The sequence below is a fragment of the Zootoca vivipara genome, chromosome 15 (assembly GCF_963506605.1).
Source record: "Zootoca vivipara chromosome 15, rZooViv1.1, whole genome shotgun sequence".
Taxonomy (NCBI): Eukaryota; Metazoa; Chordata; class Lepidosauria; order Squamata; family Lacertidae; genus Zootoca; species Zootoca vivipara.
In genome coordinates this window covers 9487427-9503678 of record NC_083290.1, presented here as the reverse complement: position 1 = coordinate 9503678, position 16252 = coordinate 9487427, and the positions used below count along the sequence as shown (strand labels likewise).

At 46.0% G+C, this 16252-nt stretch overlaps 1 protein-coding gene across 6 annotated transcripts in view; it reads right to left on the bottom strand.

The window, feature by feature from the left end:
• RAP1GAP2 (RAP1 GTPase activating protein 2) overlaps window positions 1-16252 on the bottom strand; it is a 160807-nt gene that overhangs the window by 8343 nt on the left and 136212 nt on the right. For all 6 annotated transcript variants that reach the window (XM_035138755.2, XM_060268371.1, XM_035138760.2 and 3 more), the window contains 6 exons: window positions 12286-12420; window positions 5294-5431; window positions 3478-3596; window positions 2261-2374; window positions 1631-1748; window positions 724-850 (listed from right to left, as the gene is read on the bottom strand). In XM_035138755.2, coding sequence (XP_034994646.2) covers window positions 724-850; window positions 1631-1748; window positions 2261-2374; window positions 3478-3596; window positions 5294-5431; window positions 12286-12420 — 751 coding nt within the window. The remainder of the gene's footprint in view (window positions 1-723; window positions 851-1630; window positions 1749-2260; window positions 2375-3477; window positions 3597-5293; window positions 5432-12285; window positions 12421-16252) is intronic.

Sequence of the window (16252 nt, the reverse complement as noted above, 5' to 3'; positions counted from 1 at the left end):
TTAATTAACTTTTACACTTTTCTTACACTTGTTGATTCCATTGCATTCACGATGGTTAGAATCCTGCTCAGCATACAGGGTCTCACTTAATTAGTCACATGTTACCTTCAGGGGCTTCGAACTGGGTCTACACAACCTATCACACACACACACACTGGCATTCCCTTTCCATACTCAAGCGCTAATTAAATTCGAACATCTATTGAACCTAGCCATTTAGGACCCACAAACCAATAACTATATTAAAAAGTACAAGTTCGAAGGTGGAGGACAGAAAGAAAAAATTGCCACCCGACGTGTCAACTTTTGTATTTATACTCTGACTGATGGTGGATCTACACATGGGGGTGGGATGCTATAAATAAGTCAGAAACGAAATCGTTTTAACAAAAAAAAACTCTATGGAAAACTTGCAAAAAAAAATTTTGTGCTCCCCAGCCCCATCTGGTGTTGCATGTTTATAACACATTCAAAACTCTGGGTTGTTGGGTTTGTTTTTTTTACTAATGTAGCTGAGTCATGAGACATCCATTGCCATAATCAGAGGCGGACTTTGGTAATCTTTGGTAACGTGAACCCTGAGTGAGCCCGAAACTTGGCACCCCCAAATGGATCTTCTCAATTATGGATCATCTCAATTTTTGCACCCCTTCAGCTCAGCGCCCACACTGCCCAAAATCCAGCGCAGGCCATAACCACCACCTTAACTTTTGCCCAACTCACCTGTCGGGCTCCTGCTCATTATCACCGGTGTTGCGGCAGATGCTAGAGCCGGATTCTCATTGCTTTGGGAAGAGTTGTAGACAAAGACGTCTTGCTTGAATGGTGACGCTGTGGAAGGCTGGCTGCCCTGAGTGAGAACGAGGGAAAGGGGGAGAGAGTTGGGGGCTTGAAGTGCAACACACAGTTTGTTCCTGGAGTATATTTGAGGAGGGGGATCTATGTGATTGGGGCAACTATCTCCTCAAAAACCACAACACGCAAGGCATAGCTGCCAAGTCTCCCATTTCCCCCGGGAAATCCCCGTTTTTCCCCGTTTTTCCAGCTGTTCCTAGCTGAAAAAACGGATTTTTTTTGTTTTCCCCCGGTTTATTCTGGCGTGGCGGCCATTTTGGAACTGGGCAAAGCAGCATCAAAAGTCACTTCTGAGCATGCTCCGCCCAGTTCCAAAATGGTGGCAGCGCTACTTCCGGCCTGCTATTTCCAGCCCGGTCCCTTATTTCTCTGACAGCAACTTGGCAGGTATGACGCAAGGGAGTGCTTGTTTCTCTGATTCAGTGCCTGGCTGGTCCTCTCCTATGCAAAACTCATTACGCCAAACAAACCACGGCAGCCATTTTGGAATGTTCCACACTGGCCATTTTGTAATTTGCCCCGTGGCAGCCATTTTGTGACACGCGGCACAATTTCAAAAGCGCCCCCTGGCCAAGGAAGGCTGGCGACCCCTGACTTATTGGCGTGTCGGAGAGATGTATGTGGCTGCGAGACTGAAAGGCTGAAATGATATTGTGCCAGAGGAGAAGATGAGGGCAGCTGTGTGCCTCTTGGTTTATGCAAATGTCAACCGTCTCAGGAACACTGCCCCCCTGAGAAACCAGTCAATATCGGGAAGCGAAAACTGCATTATTACCAGGCTTTCGTATTCTTCCATATTTTCACTCTCCCCGGCCGTGCTGCTGAAGCTGCTGGTACTTGAGGATGAACGGGAGATGTTTGACCTTCCGTTTTCTTTGAGTTTAATAAATGGCCTGGAAGACAAAGGAGAAGAAGGCAGAAAATTAAAACTCAATGGTGGTGATGGAGCTTAGAAAAATCTCCCTCTCTGAATTCCCCCCCCCCCGGATTTGGGGTTCTGTAATACTCCATCTTGTTTCCAGAGCTCATCTGCCATCCTTTTTTGTTCTCCCCCTCCCCCCTGTTGTTCAGACTTTGGGTTCACACAATACAATTAAAGCACAATGATACCACAATGATCTGGGATCTTCTCAATAATCCTAGAAACTGCAGTTTACTATTCACAGAGCTACAGTTCCCAGCACCCTTTGCAAACTAGCATCCTCGGGATTCTTTGGGGGACGCCATGTAGTTTCAACGCATGGTATGGAATCATAGAATCATAGAGTTGGAAGAGACCACAAGGGCCATCCAGTCCGCTTCTCTGGAGCAGCAGATAACAATCTTTCTCCCTCCTCCATATGACATCCTTTCATATATTTGAACATGGCTATCACGTGACTTGTGTTTACTTAGCTCTATTTACCTCTCTTTGTTGGGACAGATCTCTGGAGAGCTTGGGTTCGAAGAGGCCTCAGACCTGATTTCTTGAGAGGTGTGTCCTCCTTCAGGGGTCTTCGGTGTTCCTGAGCCACTGTCACTATGAAGAGAGAAAAACACTAGAGTAACATAACTTTCAAACAAATCTATTTTGCCTTCTCATACCGTTAACGTTCTGTTCCAGCAGGTCTCAGGTGTGGATGTAAGGCTGGGTAGGAACAGCATAAATAAGTGTGTGTGTACAGAGCTGTCAGCACAGGGACTGCTCCATCACTCTTTGAACCCAGAGGTCTGTCCCTGAAGTGAAGAAGAGCAGAAGTGATGAGGTAGGAAACTCTGCCTTCCCCAGAGGAATAAATTTGCGGCTGGCAAGAAGGTGAGGAATACAGTGGTACCTCGCAAGACGAATGCCTCACGCAACGAAAAACTCACAAGACGAAAGCGTTTTGCGATCTTTTTGTTGACTCGCAAGATGAATTTTTCTATGGCCGTGCTTCGCAAGACAAATTTTATTGCATTTTTTTTGCTTTGCTTTGTTTAAATTGGAAAACCGCAAGACAAAATTTTCGCAATACAAAACTACTCGCGGAACGAATTAATTCCGTCTTGCGAGGCATCACTGTATATCTCTACTAATAATATTTTTCTAATGGTGTTGCCATGCCGCAGTTCACATGGCTGCCAACAGGTGTCACTGCAAACTACAGCATGGCAACAAAGTGATCCCTCAGAGCTGCAGGGCCATAGCAGCAGTATAGGAGGGTGAGGAGAAGGGAACCAGAGGTGGAGGCGGTCCAGCAAGTGAGTCATGCGAATAAGCAGCCTGGTGCCCCAGGCTAGTGAGTGGAGATATTGCAAAACCTAAGGGAAGGGGGTTGTTTAGGTGAGGTGTCAAGAGAGGGGTGGCTTTGGCGAAGAGTATGGGGTGAGATGAAGAGAGGCTGTCATGAGGTGAGGGGTGGCAGTTAGGTGTATCTGGGTGCAGCTCCTGTAAACACATATATAAATGTAGACACTCTAGCATCCAGCACAACTAATTCCAAACTGCTAAACAAATGGAAAAATCGTTCAGAGGTTTGCCTCAACCTGCAACAATTTTCAAGTTATCCCAAAGTTTGGGAGCCATTGCTACAAACAAAATATATTGCAGTGGCTCCAGAAACACACTGCACCAGAACCATCCATCTGTTCTGAGCAAGTTACCATCGAGTCCGAGGCTCTGCCTGGCTCTCTGATCCAGTGTGCAGACGAGGGAACAATCCTGACCGCCTCTTTATGGGACTTCTGGATTGGTTCTTGGCTGTAGCTGCTGATACCGGAGGCTGAGGAGGCAGGCAAACAAAATTATAACCCTTTTCCCAGGCTCACAGTTGCCTGTGAACTGCATAGCAATCTTTAGTTTTTTATTTTACATACTGGCAATGCATAGAATACTATAAAACAATCCCAAACATACCCCAAATCTTCCATAACAGTATAAGATACCGTACTATTTTTCCCCTTCTTCTTCCAGTAGCACCTTAGACACCAACTAAGTTTGTCATTGGTATGAGCTTTCGTGTGCATGCACACTTCTTCAGATACACTAAAGCAGAAGTCACCAGATTCCCACATACAGTGAGAGGGTGGGGAGGGGCACCACTCAAAAGGGTGGTGGGACATTTGGTCTTGCAGGAAGAATTTACGACTTTACGACTGCAAATTGGTCCCACAGGGAAAAGCAATGGGTGAGATGGCTAAAGATAGCTTTATCATGTATAATGAGATAGGAATCCAATGTCTTTATTCAGACCAGGTTTCTCTGTGGTTTTAAGTTTGGTGATAAGTTGCAGTTCAGCAACTTCTCTTTCCAGTCTATTTCTGAAATTCATTTGTATTAAGACAGCTACTTTGAGATCTTGTATAGAATGTCCTGGGAGACTGAAGTGTTCTCCTACTGGTTTCTCTGTCTTGTGATTCCTGATGTCACATTTTTGTCCATTTATCCTTTGGCGTAGGGTTTGGCCTGTTTGTCCGATATAGAGAGCTGAAGGGCACTGTTGGCATTTGTATCTGAAGAAGTGTGCATGCTCACAAAAGCTCATACCAATGACAAATTTAGTTGGTCTCTAAGGTGCTACTGGAAGAAAAATGTTTTGTTTCCCCCACCCCTGACTACACCAGACCAACACTGCTACCTACCCTACGGTACCGCCCCTCCCGGTATGCCCCGCAGAGGACATTAAGGTCCACAAATAATAACATACTGGAGATCCCGAGTCACAAGGTGGTTAGACTGGCCTCGACCAGGACCAGGGCCTTCTCAGTACTAGCCCCGACCTGGTGGAACGCTCTCTCTCAGGAGACTAGGGCCCAGCGGGGGTTGTCATCTTTTCATAGGGCCTGCAAGACGGAGCTGTTCCGCTTGGCCTTTGGACTGACTCAGTCTGACCCTGGTGTTACCCTCCTCTAAGGCTTTATCCTACAGATATTTAAATGAAGTTGCACTTGTAGATTCCTAATTATAAAATGGAATTTTAACATTGTATTAAATCTGCATTTTAATTGAATTGTTTCTTTTATGCTTGCTTTGATATTCTTGTTGTTAGCCGCCCTGAGCTTGGTCTTGACTGGGAAGGGCGGGGTATAAATAATATTATTATTATTATTACTATTATTATTATTATTATTATTCTCATAAATCATAGCAGTGTCTCTTGCTCATCTGGCACGGGGTGAGGTGGGGGTGTTCTGTAGATACCGTATAGATAATATATAATAGATTATTATTATTATTATTATTATTATTATTATTATTATTGCCTGTATAAGATACTGTTGCACACACAAACACACTTGGTTTATGCGTTTATGCAACCAAAAGTACATCTCCTTTTTGGACTGGGGAATGGAATGAACGTTTTGAAACACATAGAGAAAAAGAGGTTGTGATGGCACGGCCGCCAGCCAGTCAGTGCTGTGCAGAGCCAGGTTCCGCCACAAACAAGGGGTGGATACACCCCAGTTGTACTGCACTTACAGAAAAGGTGGCCTTCGTTACTTCGCCACTGTTGTGTGCAATCCCTCCGCTCAAGCTTCCAGGGATGCCTCCGCTCTGATGTTTCTTCTGGCTCCCAACCATGGTTTCCATGGAATGACTGCGGACCCGGATGGCTCTCTGGCAAGGGGGAACAACAAGAAGTGGAAAGTTAAGATCTTGATCAGAAATTTGCCACAATTTACCATTTGAAATAACGTCACAGTTTTGTACTATAATATCTACTCATTGCAAACTGTGGATCTTAGGTCACCCAAAAACAACAACAACCCGAAACCACATTATCAGTACATAAGAGGGTGGTATCAGGTGGTCTGAGGGGGCGGTTAATACAGGTTTATAGTGGTGCAAAAGTATTTAGGGGGAAAACACTAAGGAGTGAAAAGAGTAGCAGCCAAATGTGGATCATGCATGCTAGGTGGGCATGAAATACCGAGGAGGAGGAGGAGGAGGAGGAGGAGGAGGAGGAGGAAGAAGAAGAAGAAGAGGAGGAGGAGGAGGAGGAGGAGGAGGAGGAGGAGGAGTAGTTTGGATTTGATATCCCGCTTTATCACTACCCTAAGGAGTCTCAAAGCGGCTAACAATCTCCTTTCCCTTCCTCCCCCACAACAAACACTCTGTGAGGTGGGTGGGGCTGAGAGACTTCAGAGAAGTGTGACTAGCCCAAGGTCACCCAGCAGCTGCATGTGGAGGAGCGGAGACACGAACCCAGTTCCCCAGATTACAAGTCTACCGCTCTTAACCACTACACCACACTGGAATTGAGTAGCGTGGGAAAGGGCATGGCCGGCTGGCTGGATCCCCCCAAATACGAGAGTCCCCATATTTACTGACATTCTACCAACTCTTTAAGACGCACCTGTTTAGACAAGCACCCCCCTGACGTGGAGCTCTTCCTTTGGTTGTCGTTTTAACTGTTTAGATGCTCTGGTGTTGTTGCTTCAGTAACCACCCCATGATCAACTCCCGCCCGGAAACCAATGTCCCCACTGTGGAAGGACGTGTGGATCCAGAAATGGCCTCCATAGTCACTTACGGACCCATTGTTAAAACCGTGTCTATGGAAGACAATCTTACTCGGCTACGAGTGATCGCCAAAGAAGAAGATCTGTATTAATGAAGGATACCTGTATTATTTTATCATTAGTTTGATTCTTGTTATTTTTTTGTTTGTGAGCTGCCTTGGTATTTCTTCATGAAATGAAAGGCAGTGTACAAATTATGTTTCCCCTTTTTAAGGGAAATCCCCTTATGCTGAATAGGCTTTCTCGCGAGGAAAGAGAAAACTTGACAGCTATGGTTCATAATAGGTTAACAAATTATGTTCATAATAGGTTAACAGGAGCCATAGGCGCCAACTCTATAGGGCTGAGGTGTCTCCAGCCTCCCCCCCCCAAAAAAAGTCTGTCAGGATTGGGCTGAGCACCGCCCGCACCCCAAGCTTGAGGGGCTGGGTCTCGTGGCAGTGGGGGCAAGCCTTGTGGCAACAGTGACCCTCGCAGGACCTCTCTGGGCCTTGCCTCCTCCCACTATTGACCTCCTCCTGATGCGCATTGGGCATTGCGCAATGCTTGTGACATCACATGTGTGTGATGCCTGCCCGCCCCCTGCCCCCAATGTTGTCCTCTGACAGGAGCGCTCACTGCAATAGTTAAAGAGATTGATTGTTTACTGTAACTAGAGAGTTGATATGGTGTTATAGAGTGCTCAAGTTCCCAGTAAGCGTATCTTTGCCCAGAGCATTGTGCATATCCATCCTTCTGGTGTGGTGCTTTGCAGGAGTGCACGCTTGATATACGCATAGTGTGACTGCAATGAGATTATTTTTGTGTGGTGCTTTAGCAGCACACAGGAGCACATGCTTGCCCCTGTAGGAGCCTGTCAACCTAAGATCTGCATCAGATACCCTGATGTCTGGGCTACCAGTGACAGCTGTTAAACTGGTGTGTACAGGCAAAACAAAACCTTTCAGGTAGTGCCCTTGCACGTTGCAACTCCTTTCTTGGAGAAATGGCTCCCTCATTGCTAGTCTTCGAGAGGTCCTTAATGGGATTTTTATTCCAGTACACATCAGGCTAATGTTACAGCATTGTGCTTTCAAAAACAAAACAAAACTGGGTCCTAAGCCATTCAGTTAAGAGAGAAGGTCTCATAGCATAAGGGCAACTAGTGGAAAACTTTTAGGACCCAGTGTTATGTGTTTCCAGGCAGCCAAACCACTTGACAGTCTGGCACCTGCTGCAACCAGCAGACCATCCTTGAGGGCAGCCCCACAGAGAGTACTCAACAGTAATCTAAGTAGGAGGCTTCCACAGGATGCGTTATTTTTGCAAGCTCAGGAACAGTCTCAGCTAGCAATCGAGGGGGAGAGGGAAACAGGGACTCCATGGCAGTGAAGCCACTTGGGCCTCAACGGTCAAAGCAGGAGGCAGGAGGACCCCCCCCCCGACTATGTGCCTGGTCCTTCAAGGGGAGTGAAATTCCTGGACCCCAGATCTACCAATCCACAACACCTCCATCTTGTCAGGATTCAGTTTCAGCTTGCTGGTCCTCAAGCACCACTAGGGGTTGGACTAGATGACCCTTGGGGTCCCTTCCAATTCTATAATTCTACGATTCTCCAGACAACAGTGCTGCACCCGCTCCAGATGCAAGGGGGAAGCAGAACTAATTGAACTAAGCAGAACTAAGGCAGTCAGACCCTTGATCTATCTAGCTCAGTATTTTCTATACATTGACTGGTAGCGGCTGGAGAGCTTTCTGTGGGTATGAGAATCTCTGGGTGGATGATGGTAACCCCACACTGACACTGGGAGAGAGTGTGCACATGTGCAAAGATGCCTCTGGCCCTACTCTGCAAGCACCATACATTGAGAATCTTATGAGGATTCCCTATGCATAATGCAGCTGGGTCGATGGAACAGTCCCGGGTCATCTCTGGATCTCAAAGGGAAGACCATTAAAGGACTGTTGGTGAGCGGTCATAGAATCATAGAGCTGGGAGGGACCCCTAGGGATGACCCTAGTCCAAGCCCAGCAACATAAGGATCGCAGCTGAAGAATCTATGACAAGTGCCCCCCCCCCCAACCTCTGTTTAAAACCTCCAATGAAGGAGAGCCCACCATCTTCCAAGCTCACAGCCTTTCAAGGTCACATCATGGTAACCCCTCCTCTGCCACTCCAAAAGGCAAGGCTAGAAATTGGATGGAAATTGGAGGGATGCAAATCTCAGTTTGAATTTAGGAGAAAGTTTCCAATAGTAGGAACTGATTGGCAATGCAACTGTCCCTTCCTCAGCCCTATACTTCTGTGACTTCTCCCAGGTCACACCAGGTTCTGCCTCTGCCTCGTAATCCAGGATTGCCCCTTGGTGGCGACCTCATCAGCCTGCTGAACCCAAACTTTCCTGTTCTCTTGCATGAGCTCCCTTGTCTTCTGTGGGTTTTATGAGCCCTGTGAATGATTTCAGAATGGCTCACGTCAACACTAGAGCTAGTTGCACACATTTCGTAGACACCAATACACACACCCGATTATCCTCGAAACAAATCAACACTGAAAACGAGATCAGTTTGTGGTTTATTAGTATTCTGTACATATAATGGAGAGGGAGGGGAAATCGATGCTTGAACACAAACACGTGAGTTTGGATTCTCTGCATTTCTGGCAAGCATATCTGCTTGGTCACTGTGTGAACAGAATGCTGGAATGGGTGGGCCATTGTCCTGATCCAGCAGGCCTTTCTTATGTTCTTAATAGTCCTCCCCCCCCCCCACCTCCTAACATTAGATGCTTTTATTGTTCCTACTCTGCCCTGAATCCCACTCTTCCTGAATACCAACTTCTCTAGAATAAAGTTTCTGAATTTCAGAACGGAAGCGTTTGCAATTGGGCAGCAACTTTCCATGTCTTCAGTCGGCCACTGATGCATGATGCAATTGCAAGCTGGTCTTGAAACTTGCATGTCACAGGTATAATTGCTGCAAGCTTCTTTTGGGGTGTGTAGTCAATGGGTTGTAGTCAGGGCCGTCTTTAGCATATGCACTGCCGGGGTGCAAAGACCTGCCCAGCGCCCCCAAAATTAGTTAATTTAGTGTGCACAGTGTCGTTGAGAATGACAAGCGCCATCATTGAGTCTGACAAGCGCCGCTGTTGTGAATGACAAGCGCCGACGCTGGCACGATGCGTCTTTGGTAAATGAGCACTCCAAGTCAAAAGTCCTTTAGTGAAACAGTAGGTATACATTTCGGTAATACAATCATACCTCGGGTTGCGTCTGCTGCAGGTTGTGTTCTTTCAGGATACGAACGCGGTGGACACGGAAGTGTTTACTTCCGGGTTCCGCCGTGCTTGCATGCGCAGAAGCGTTCTGCACACTTTGTGCATGCCCAGAAATGCTCTATCACGCTTTCGCGCATGTGTGAAAGCACCGCTCGGGTTGCGGACTTTTCGGGGTGCAAATGGCACCCTGGAACGGATTGGGTCTGCAACCTGAGGTACCACTGTGCCTAGGTATATATGTACAGTATTTTATTTTTCTAGCTTGATCAAAATTATTTATTATTTTATAACAGGTAGATAGTTAAGAGCTTAGGCAGCTTCAGCGGCAGGTGCCTGGCGCCCCCAGAATTTGGCGCCTGGGTGCCCCGCACCCCTTGCACCCTCGTGTAAAGACGGCCATGGTTGTAGTGACCTATGTTGAAAAATGCCCCTTTTCTTCCAGATACCCAAGCATGTCATCTGAGGGATGACAATCTCCTTCAAATACTCGCACTCCATTCTACAGCATTGTTTTGGAGCCTCCTGCAGCAGTGTCCAGTTTGTTCGAACTGGTCATGCTGCCACCAAACCACCTCCACCTCAGCCCATTAAGGGCTTTCAAGGTCAAAGCACTCATTAAAATCTTCACAAAACCGTATCTATTCAATCACGCCAAGACTGCATCTTTGTAGAGTTTTATTAAAGCACAAAAGGAATCAGTAAAATGTACTGCCCACTGGAAATCTCTACGCAGCCATGAATATCATATCAATATTACTTATCTTAAACCATGTTTTATATGGGCAATAGAGCAGTGGGGAAGTGTGGGGAATAAATGTAAATGAAGGAATTGGAAACTGTTCACATGCAGATTTATTTTGGGTGGAGTGGTGCGAATCAATAAAAGAATGGAGGGTTCTTAAGTTGTCGGCTCTACTTCAGAAAACAAAATCCAGGAATCCACAAGTGAAGGCACTCCTTGACCACCATTCAAGGAAAGGAGGTTACAAAGACTGGGAAATGTTCCTCGATTTCCAAATATCAAGTTTGGTTCTCCACATTTCCATATCAGTTTGTGATTTGTTTGTTTTTAAAGACTTGGTGAAATCTGATTAACATTTTAGTGTTGAATTCTGCTTGTATCTCCTAATGGAATTCACTTCTGTTATTTTCACCAATATATGTGTCTTCTTATATGCACACTTTCACCCTGGCATATGCATTCATGGACATTTTTTTCTGGCTGAAGAGTGGCCTTGCAAAATTTCAAAAAACAGGGTCGGTTCAGTTTGCATACTGTTTCGAAAAGTGTGAATGAGGTAGATGAGCCTTTCAGGGCAAACTGAATCAAATTCCTCCCCCATTTGAGGACAATCCAGTACCTCCTTGCAGGAAACAGCAGCCCCTGAAGCAGGCGGGACTTACATCTGAGTAGATCTGTACAGGGTTTTGCCGTTACTTCAAGCTACTTACCACTACCTGCCTGACTTCAGAGCTAACTGGGAAGAAAAATCTGATTCCCTCAGTCTGTGAAAGTGGCAACAAAGTGAAAATGAACTTCTGTGATTCCTTGCTGCGTCCTGGAGGAGGAGGAGGTGGGAGATAAACCCGTCTGTTTCCCCGTCTCTCGTCCCATTACATATCTACACGGGGAACACGCTGAGAAGTAAATAAGCTATCAAGCAGACCAGCAGAGCTGTCCAGAGGTAAAAAGGCAGCTGCAAAATTATTTCGACAGTTGTTTTCCTCGCAAGCCCTGGGACACCCTGAAATGCCAAAAGAGCAAGGAAATCCAATTTCATATCAACGCGGAGAAGGCATTAGAGAGGAGCGTTAGCATGTCTGGGGGGGGAAGAGGATTGGGTATCTTGTAACGAAATGGTCCTTTCTGATGAAGGTTTTGGGAGATGTTCCAAGCAGCTGTAGCTATGGAGATAGTGTGGTGCGCAGGAAAAGGCCAGGGATCTAGGAAGAAAGGATCCCACCCCATGGCCTTATTCGGAAGTTGCCTTTGTGAGTCAGATTACTAGCCCATCTAGTTCAGTATAGTTTACACCAAAGTTCCCCAAATTTGGGTAAATTTGGACCACGATTCCAAACATTCTCCTTGCAGCCAGACACCCCTCCTCCCCTTTTTACAGCACTGGACTATTCCAAGCGGACCTGATCCAAGTGCAGGCAATATGAGCCTGCCTCAATCCAATTTGGCCAAATCCCACATCAGCCTGATTTGGTCTTGGACAGGCATCCCCAAACTTGGCCCTCCAGATGTTTCGGAGGCCTTGGTCCAGTATACCCGAAAGAGCGTCTCCACCCCCATCGTTCTGCCCGGACACTGAGGTCCAGCGCCGAGGGTCTTCTGGCGGTTCCCTCACTGCAAGAAGCCAAGTTACAGGGAACCAGGCAGAGGGCCTTCTCGGTAGTGGCACCCACCCTGTGGAATGCCCTCCCACCAGAGGTCAAAGAGAACAACAATTACCAGACCTTTAGAAGGTATCTCAAGGACTACAACTCCCACCATCCCTAGCTAACAGGACCAGGGGTCAGGGATGATGGGAATTGTAGTCCCAAAACATCTGGAGGGCCAAGTTTGGGGATGCCTTGTCTTGGATTCGTCCAGATCTTGTGCACAGCTTTAACCCTTTCCCCACACCACAGTCTAGGTCCCAGACCTGACGAAAACCGGAAATCGGGAACAAAGCTTCTCCGTTACCTTAAACGATTCCAAGAATCCTCCGTGGGCCCCATTCTCCAGCTTGTCCTCCTCAGAGCCCAAGCCCAGCATCATTTGTGTGTGGATATGGAGCTCGTCATGGAGGTTGTCCAAGAGGGCGGCTCGCGTCCGGTCCTGAAACCATGTTGGGAGGCAACAATGGCTTTTAAAGGTGCAACTGATCATGGGCATAGTGACAATGCATTGATTGGTTAAGCTCTCGTGATGCTGTACCAGCCTTAATTATACAAGAGTAACCGGCTGCTATAATCAAACACTAATTTATAAACATATAACGCAGGATAACTTCAATCACTAATTTATAAACGCATAACGCAGAATAACTTAAATAACACAACCATAAACGTCATATCACTCGTGATTCAATCCAACATCAGTTCAATGTATTCAGTCATATGTTGTAGTTCATATTGGGTATCCATATGACATATAAATTGGTTCAAAGTACTTCCAAATAAATGTGTAATACTTGGTATTTTTGTTGTTGTTGTTCACCAGTGTCAGAGGTTCTTGTGACTACTCTAGAGTAACGACGCTCTGCATGCTTGTCTTTCAGCAGTTTTTATTAGTGCAGGCTATTTACAGTGAGCTGGGTATGTACAACATGTCTGCTCAGTCCGATGCAGAATCCGGCACTGAACCGCCCCTTGACTTCCTCCAACATAAGAGTCTTGGGACAGCAAACCTCCTTCCCCTCCTTCTCCTGCGTAATTCCGGAACCGGAGGAAAGGGTCTACGCTCCATGTTTTCCTTCTCCCCCCTTTCCCCCTCTCTCTCTTCCTCTCTCCTGTGTAATACTTGAGATTTTTGTTGTTGTTGTTCACCGCTACCAGGAATATATATAGTTCGGAATATACTGTGCCTGACGATGTCAGTTAGTGGTTATATATATTCCTGGTTGTAAGGGGGGAAGAGTATAGAGAACCTCCCCCTATCATCAGAAGCAGTTCCTCCCCAAGCAGCAATGGCAGCGAGGACGCTGAGGAAAGCAGTGAGGAAGTGGGGAGAGAGAGCCATGGCTCTGGCAGCACGGGAGAGCCCCTGCTACACAGGAGAGAGGAAGAGAGAGGGGGGAAAGGGGGGAGAAGGAAAACATGGAGCGTAGACCCTTTCCTCCGGTTCCGGAATTACGCAGGAGAAGGAGGGGAAGGAGGTTTGCTGTCCCAAGACTCTTATGTTGGAGGAAGTCAAGGGGCGGTTCAGTGCCGGATTCTGCATCGGACTGAGCAGACATGTTGTACATACCCAGCTCACTGTAAATAGCCTGCACTAATAAAAACTGCTGAAAGACAAGCATGCGGAGCGTCGTTACTCTAGAGTAGTCACAAGAACCTCTGACACTGGTGAACAACAACAACAACAAAAATATCAAGTATTACACATTTATTTGGAAGTACTTTGAACCAATTTATATGTCATATGGATAACCCATTATGAACTACAACATATGACTGAATACATTGAACTGATGTTGGATTGAATCACGAGTGATATGACGTTTATGGTTGTGTTATTTAAGTTATTCTGCGTTAAAGGTAAAGGGGTCCCTGACCATCAGGTCCAGTCGTGTCTGACTCTGGGGTTGCGGCGCTCATCTCGCTCTATAGGCCGAGGGAGCCGGCGTTTGTCCGCAGACAGCTTCTGGGTCATGTGGCGAGCATGACTAAGCTGCTTCTGGCGAACAAGAGCAGCGCACAGAAACGCCGTTTACCTTCCCGCCGGAGCGGTCCCTATTTATCTACTTGCACTTTGATGTGCTTTCAAACTGCTAGGTTGGCAGGAGCTGGGACCAAGCAACGGGAGCTCACCCCGTTGCAGGGATTCGAACCGCTGACCTTCTGATCAGCAAGCCCTAGACTCTGTGGTTTAACCCACAGCGCCACCTGGGTCCTACTATTCTGCGTTATACGTTTATAAATTAGTGATTGAAGTTATTCTGTGTTATATGTTTATAAATTAGTGTTTGATTATAGCAGCCGGTTACAATTGTTGTATAATTGATCCTTGCTACTCGTAACCTAGGTTTGCGTTGCTGTAACAGCCTTGGCAAAGAGGAATCCAGAGGCTGAGGGCGTAGTTCCATTAGAGTGAATGGGATGGTGGCTTACTGGGAAATGATATATAATGAAATGAAAAGGATGTTTAAAATAACGTTTGTAAAAAAAAGAAAAGCAAACCAGAAGCTTTTCTTTGGGGAATTATAGGGACGGAACTACCTAAACTTTGTAGAAACTTATTTATGTATGCTACTTCAGCGGGCAAGAATGTTACTGGCTCAGAAATGGAAAGAAGAAGGAGTTCCAGCAAAGGAAGAACGGATACAAAAACTTATGGAATGTGCAGAAATGGTGAAACTTACTGGAAGAAGAAGAAATCAAGATAACAAACTTTTTTTTATAAATGGATGGAAATGGTTTATTGAATATTTACAGATAAATTGTAAACAGATAAAAAACATTGACAGGATTTTTGTAATAACCTGCAGCTTTATAAGAGTATATATTTAGAGAAGATGAATAAATGAGCAAATAAAGTTAATTAGGATATTACAAATAAATTTAAGGAACCACAGAAAGAGGGGGAAGGAAGTCAACTTTTGAAATGTCAAAATGATTGTAAAATCAGTGAAATGTATAAAACCGAAAAGTATAAATATTTATTTTTTTTAAAGGCTGAATAGGATGGTGTCCCACCAGCCTCAACCTGCCCTTCAGTTGCCTCCTGCCTGCCTACCTGCTTGCCTTCATACTTACAACCATTCCAGGAGATGGTTTCTCAATACCTTCCTCCTCGGTCTCTGTTTTCCCCTGTAGAGCTCAGCAAGGAGGAGGATGGGGACAAAACTAGAAGAAGAAGGCGGGGAGACCACCCGTAAGTGGCAGAGAAGCAGACGACCGGCAGAGTCTGCTCATTCTAGTTTCATCCCTGTCCTCTTCCTCCCTGGTGAGTTCCACAAGAGGAACACTGAGACTAAGGAGGAGGAAGAAGCCAACAGCCAATGCCAACCCCCTGGGCTGGTGGCAAGGAAGAAGTTAGGCAGCCGCGGGCTGGCAGATGAGTAGGTGGGAGAAGGTTCTATACCTGAAGGAGCTTCTCCACCCCCATCGTTCAACCCAGACATGCAGGTCCATCTCCGAGAGCCTTCTGGCGGTTCCCTAACTGCGAGAAGTGTGGCTATAGGGAACCAGGCAGAAGGCCTTCTCGGTATTGCCGCCTGCCCTGTGGAACGCCCTCCCGTCAGATGTCAAGGAAATAAACAACTATCTGACTTTTAGAAGACATCTGAAGGCAGTCCTGTTTGGGGAAGTTTTTAATGTTTGATATTTTATCGTGTTTTTAGTATTCTGTTGGGAGCCACCCAGAGTGGCTGGGGAAACCCAGCCAGATGAGCAGGGTATAAATAAATTGTTGTTGTTGTTCATTGTAATGACCCAGTGCCCCACTAGTGGAAATTTCACTTGGGACAACTAGAGAACAGTGAAAAAGCAGCAGCTCTGGGGGTTTCAGAATTAAGAGAAACCATCAGATTTGTTTCAGGAAACTGAGCCCTCCTGTATGCAGCTCAGCCATTAATTGGCGATAAGTATGTAATTAATAGAGCTGCAAGCTTTAATCTGCAGATGAAGCAAGATTAATCAACTAAAGCTTTTGTGGATTAATCAGTGGGAGGTAATTTTAATCAGGGAGAGCAAAGTTTAATTGGTGGGTATATGCACACACACACACTGCAGACCTATACACACTTCCCTGAGAAGATTGAACTCTAAGGCTCATATAACTAATATGCTAGGAATTATTTGAGCAGGTGACAGCCCTAATAATGATAGGCTACATGGGGAATTTATCAATATTTCCAGTGGTTGCTGGTGGCCATTGGGACTGGTAGGGTAAAAGGCAAGAAGCCTAACAATATTTGGGAAAAATTATCTGAAGAACTTAAAGGTAT